The following is a 6,000-nucleotide window of genomic DNA, read 5'->3' as shown; positions in this document are numbered from 1 at the left end:
TCGTCCCAAGTGGCGGTGCTGCTCGCCGGTTGTCGCTTTCGCCCGACGCGCTCCGAGCGCCGAGGCAAAGCAGCAGAATCCCGGTTCCAATCCCTGCAGATGGATTTCACTTTATTATTCCCTTTCGCGGCAGTGCAGGGCCGCAGGCGGGAGCCGGGGGGGGCTCACACCTACGCCCCGCACAGCCCCAACCCAAGCCAAGCGGCCCCGTTAAGCCGCCTCACAACGGTCCGAACGGATCGACTCCATTCCGGCTGTGTCATTATTTTTCTTCTCACGAAAAACGTCGATCGAGGCGGGGGGGGGGGGGGGTGGGTCGCCCCGATAACCTGATATCTGAGGGGTTTTTTTGGTGGTTTTTTGTTGTTTTGGGTTTTTTTTTGCAGCCAGCGCAGCCGCTGGGTCCGAAATCGATGCCGGCGCCAGGGACGCCAGTGACCTCCAAGCCCCGGTGACCGGGGGGGGGGGGGGGGGGTCGGACCGAGCTGCTGAATCACCGGTGAGGGAACGGGGGCGGGGGGGCAGCGCCGGGCGCCCCTCCCGCCCTCCGCCCCGCCCGCCGCCGTCCCCGGCTGCAGACGTCACTTGTTATGTCTCCGCCGGCGGCCGCCGCTCCGCCGGGGCGGGGATAGCGGCGGGAGGGAGGCGGGGGGGCCGCGGCCCCGCGGTGCTGACAGCCCCCCCCCCCCCCCCTCTTCCCGGGCTCCCCTCGCCGCCCCGCGGCAGCGCGGCCTCCGGCTCGGCTCTCCCCGTCCCCTCGGCGGGCAGCCCCCCCCCCTCCCCACCTCACCCCCCGGCGGGAAAGATGTGGGTGAAGCTGTGCTGTTTGCTGCTCTACTTCCTGGCGCTCTTCGTCCTGGCCAGGGTGTTCGAGGCCGTGGCGTGGTACGAGAGCGGTTTCCTCGCCACGCAGCTGGTGGACCCGGTAGCGCTCAGCTTCAGGAAGCTGCGGACCATCCTGGAGTGCCGGGGCTTGGGGCACTCGGGGCTGCCCGAGAAGAAGGATGTGCGGGAGCTGGTGGAGAAGTCAGGTACGCGGAGCTCCCCCACCCCCCCCCCCCTTCCCCGACCCACGCGTGGGGAGGGAGGGTCCCCTGCCACCCCCGCGGGTGGCCGGTGACCCCCCGCGTGGGCTCCTGCCGCCCTTGGGCTGGAGACCCGGGCGCCGGTTCCCAGCCCTGCGGGCCAGCGCGACGGCAGGGTGGATTTGGGGAGCGAGCTGGTTTCCCCCACCAGGGACCGAGACGCAGGAGCGCTTAAATGGAGGAAGGCAGGGGGGAAGCTCGGGGATGGTGACGTGAAAAACCTCGGCGGCGTTTTAAGCCCGAATAGGCTCTGCGTGGAGGGAGGGAAGGCCTTCGTTAGAGAGGGTCACCGAGAGAGGGTTCGTTACGCCGGGTCGCTGTGGGCGGTTGGGGTCGGGATGGCGAGGTGGTGGTTGCACAGATGAGAGCGAATGTCATCCGCCGTGAAAAACGAGGAGGAAAGAATCCAGATACACGCAGCGGGTCACTATTTACAGCTGGGGCCGGCTTTCTTCCATGTATTCCTCTCCCTACCCGTTTGCTGATTTTTATTACAGGTGTTGCTGTCAAGATCGGGTACTGAGGAGAGCAGTGGTTTTGTAGCTGAGGAGCAGAGGGGATGCGTACCGAGGGATGCGGTGGTTTTATAGAAGAGGAGCAGAAGTAGAGCCTACGTACAAAAAAATGGCTTGGAAAAAGGCAGGGAGGCGTTTCGGAAGTAGGGAAAACCAGGTGAAAGAGGTGGACTTTCGGGGGGTGATGAATAGCGAAGGGTGACGAGCAGTGGAGATGTAAGGAATGGCAGAAGTGCCTTGAAAGTAAGGATGCTGGCCTGGAGTAGTCGGAGGGAGCTGGCCCCAAGGACTGGGAGATGGGGCTGATGTAATAGCTGTAGTGCCAGCCAAGCAGGAAAATGTGAGTAGCTGCTTTTAAATTGATGATCAAATGGGCAGCCGATCCAGGAGAGAGAGAAATCCCAGTGATCGGGATGGGTAGGGAGGGCTCAAATGTCCAGACAGAAAAATAGAAGGATTTGGATGAACATAGTGAGTGCCATAACCTTAAAAATGCTAACTGTTTTCAATAATTGATATTAATGCTGGGCATTTAAATCTAATTTGCTTTTATTGTTCATTGTTTATTTATGTTGTTGATTTGCTTTGCCGCTCCAACCATAAAAAGCATTAGGTGATTTCACTTTTGTTTCCAGTCACTTTCACTCCTTGGCTGTCAGGTACTTTCATGATGTCATGATGTTTGGGTTGCAAATGCTGCAGAGAAGTGTTTAACTCCAAAGAAACTGTATTAACCAACTTCTTCAGATGTCGTGGAAACACTTCTCATACCAACAGGCTTTGCAGCATTTTTCTGCTGGGTTTTTTGTGGTTTTTTTTTTTTTTTCTAAATTCTATGAATACTTTTGGAAACCCCTCAAGGGTTTCAGCTGGAACACTTTTTTTATTTTATATTTTGAAGGAAACAGCCTTTTTGGACAAGACTTCATTTCTTCAAGCTTAATAGATGAGTTATTAGAATGCTAGTTGCCATTAACTGCATTTGTAATGATTATAAAACAAAACATGAGAAGGAAGTGAGACTACATTATCAGAAACATTATCAGATGATTTTACTGTGAGCTCTTTACGTCGCAAGGGTTGGAGTTCATGGGAACTTTTGCCAACTGTGCAAACATAAGCCAACAGCTAAATTATTCTACCTGAGATCTTTACTTGCAATGGGACAATCAGCACGTTTTTTTAAGTACAAGATTATTGATGGGAATTTTCAAAGTCTGTTGGAATTATCAGTGTTGAGAAGTTGGTTGCTGCAAAATTACTGTCCTGTGAAGTGAAAGGAAAGGTGACATCAGTTAAAATTGCTCTCAGCCACTGAATATTGTTATTTTCAGAGAGCGAGGCTTAGAAAATGTTCATTTTTTTTTTGTGTGCTCAGTTGCATGTGTGGTACATCTGTGTAATCAGAAGCATAGTGTTCACGTCTTCTGTGGTCTGACAGCTGAAGTCGAATTGTTCATAGTCATGTCACTATAGTTAGAATTAGAATAACTTTAAAGTTTATCTGCCTTTGTACTGAAAAGGTTCTTTGAGCCACCATGCAAAATATAGTTAGTTAAACTGTTACCAGATTTATGAAGTGATCTTTCTCGAGTGCCATTTTAATTGAATGTCTCCAATTGTCTCTTTTTCAGGAGACCTCATGGAAGGAGAGCTTTACTCTGCTCTCAAGGAGGAAGAGGCCTCTGAATCAGTTTCCAGTACAAACTTCAGTGGTGAAATGCACTTCTATGAACTTGTAGAAGACACAAAAGATGGGATCTGGCTGGTACAGGTATAGAAATTTGATCATTTATTTTTATGTATTTATCACTTCCAAAATGTGTTTCAAAGGAGGAGTTTATGAGGGTAGTTAACTAGTAGTAAAAGTGTATAACAGAGAGATGGTGACAAAGATAAAGTACATCAGGGAGATCATAAGGAATAAATCTGTTCAAAAAACCACGAAAGGCTGGAAGTGGCAGCGTTGCTGTACAGACAGGAAGAAAAAAACCTGTTATTCTGTGGATTGCTTTTTGAAAACCAGGTACTTTAGAACCAGAAAACAAGCAAAGCAGCACACACTTAAGTACACAGACTATGCAAGTGCTTGGCCCTGGTATTATAAGAGCTTGTGTAATGTGTGAAGTAGGTGCATTAAGTATAGATGCTCCCAGCTGGCACAGGAGAAGTGCTTCTGGTGTTGCTCTTCCTTTGGTTGCATTACATGCTCAGACCCAACCAGTTTAAGTTTTTGTTTATCTAAGGGGCTTAGAGCACTTTCTAAATCTCTGTTGCCTCTTCACAAAGGCAAGATCTCAGTGTGCTACTTCCCAGGCTAGCAGGCTGCTTCTACAATGTGTAGCTTAAAGTTAACCTTCCCCCAAACCTTGTGGGCCCACCGATTTTAGAGCCTGCTTCCCCAGGGCTGCATGAGAACAAGAGAACATTTAGGAAATTAAAGAAAGACTTTTGCAATTAGGATTCTGAAACCATTTATCGTCACTCTTGAGAACGTAAGTAATCTACACCAAAATGTAAAAATGCTTTTCTCTATCAACTTCTCTGTTGATAAGAGGGTTTTTTAAGACATAAGTTCCCTGCTAACAGCCACATCAGGCAATCAAAATTCTCCACCAGACAATTAATTGTTCAGTTGACAGCTCTCCTGCCTGGTTTGTCTGGTCTCCTCACTTCATGTTTTCTATTGAAATGGATTACCAAGATTTAATGACTTCCTGTTATTAGACCTGCACTGTCATCACATCAGATCTCACCCTAAAATAGACAATGAGAGGACAGGTTACCATCAGAGTCGAAACAGCATTCGTGTTTTGGGAAAGATGTATTTGGAGTTTATTGAATCTAAGTTTCAGGTTTAAATCATAGAGAAGGGTGTTCTTCAAGCAGAGAGTGTTGAAAGGAAGTTTACACGTCTCCAAGCTAGTTGACAAATACGAGCACAAATATGCTATGAAAAACGTTCCCTCCTCCCCAGGCAGCTCAAAAGAGTAAAATACAGTAGTTCTCTGTTGTCTGTTGCTTGCAGAATTTTAATTGTAATATATTTTCAGCTAGCTTCATAATAGCAGATCAGATAGGCTGTGTTTTGCTATCTCTAGTGTGATGAATGTTGTCATCATTCTGAGAATATTTGCACAGCTATTCAGTTGGTCACAATAGCTGTGGAAAAAAAAAATTAGTGGAATTTACTGAATAATTTACTTGCTGAACGCTATTTGTCTGTTTCTCCACAATAAAAACCACTAGATGTGTCAAATTTCTTTTTTTTTCATTCTCGCCTTTTGACTTTTCAGCACTTTGAGTTTTCATTTGCTCCCTTCCCCGCCATAACTCCTGTCTGGATAACTCCTGTGCTGGATTCTGCATGTTCTTTCGCAGGTTTTCCTATGCTCTTTTCTTAGACCTCATCCCTCTAAAGCTGCTTTTTATCATTGCTTCCCTGTTCTAATTCTTGATTACTCTTCCCTTGCCCATTCTCCTTTACTATTAGGCATCCTGTGGAAACTTTACAGCTAATTAATCAGCTCGATGCTTAGGCAGGGGACAGTACAAGAGTGAGGATGTCTCATGGATGGGTTTGGTGACCGCAGACAAGGTTGGAGCATTCCGTTGCTACTGGCTGGGAAGCAGAAAGGATCTCCAGATCCTTTTCAGGATCCTGACCCTGAATCTCTGTTCTGCGGGGGCTGCTGGAAAGCGGTAGACGGAGAGGAGCAGTTCTGGCTCAGCTGGCGGTGTGGCTGTTGGTTGAGTTGGTTTTGAAGATTTTACGATGATATATGGGAGGATGGGGACTCTTGAAGATGATTTTGATTTTTCCAATGCACGTAAATGAAATTTCTGGGGTGGCATAGGGTGGTAGTGTGATAGCCATCACTGTCTGCAGAGAATCAAAGGAAAAAGAGGAAACAATTATTATTTCTTGATGTTTGACACAAATTCAGGTGTGAATTTATCATTTAAAGCCAGCAAGATGAATTCCTTGAACAAAGTCAAAGTCCATACCCAAGGAAACAGTGTTTTGTGGCTTTGTTTCTTTATTTTCTGGAAATCCACATGCAAAGCATCCGGCCAGGTTCAGTGGTAATTTGTTTACCAGCATAGCCGTTCACAGGTGCCCTCTGCTCCTATGTGGACCTTCCGTAGAGCCACAGACAGCAGCATGTTCTTTCTCCTATTAGCTCATGATCTCATCACCTTTCTTTTTATGCCTTTCTTCTTGCTTGCCAGCTGCTGTTGTGCACTTCCTTGGCTGGCAATGAGGATGAATGGTAGTTTCTAGAGCTGCTTCTCTTGTTGATAGGGGAGTAACATGTAACGTTCTTGCTTTTCCAGACTCTTCTATGGCTCGTGCTCTCTGGTTAGTCTCTAGAAGCCTGCCACATCCAACAATATTG

The 6,000-nt window shown here is 47.8% G+C and overlaps 1 protein-coding gene across 5 annotated transcripts in view; it reads left to right on the top strand.

Annotated features, from left to right (window-relative positions):
• Window positions 1-583: 583 nt before the first annotated feature.
• LOC128138962 (charged multivesicular body protein 3) overlaps window positions 584-6,000 on the top strand; it is a 35,919-nt gene continuing 30,502 nt past the window's right edge. For 2 of the 5 annotated variants that reach the window (XM_052780774.1, XM_052780775.1), the window contains exons 1-2: window positions 758-1,031; window positions 3,235-3,374. In XM_052780774.1, coding sequence (XP_052636734.1) covers window positions 806-1,031; window positions 3,235-3,374 — 366 coding nt within the window. In that variant the 5' untranslated portion in view covers window positions 758-805. Of the gene's footprint in view, window positions 1,032-3,234; window positions 3,375-6,000 lie in introns of all 5 variants that reach the window. The other 3 variants (XM_052780771.1, XM_052780772.1, XM_052780778.1) reach the window with 3 other exon arrangements.

The sequence above is a fragment of the Harpia harpyja genome, chromosome 2 (genome assembly GCF_026419915.1).
Source record: "Harpia harpyja isolate bHarHar1 chromosome 2, bHarHar1 primary haplotype, whole genome shotgun sequence".
Taxonomy (NCBI): Eukaryota; Metazoa; Chordata; class Aves; order Accipitriformes; family Accipitridae; genus Harpia; species Harpia harpyja.
Note: the sequence above shows the minus strand (reverse complement) of the source record. Positions and strands in the feature narration are given on the sequence as shown.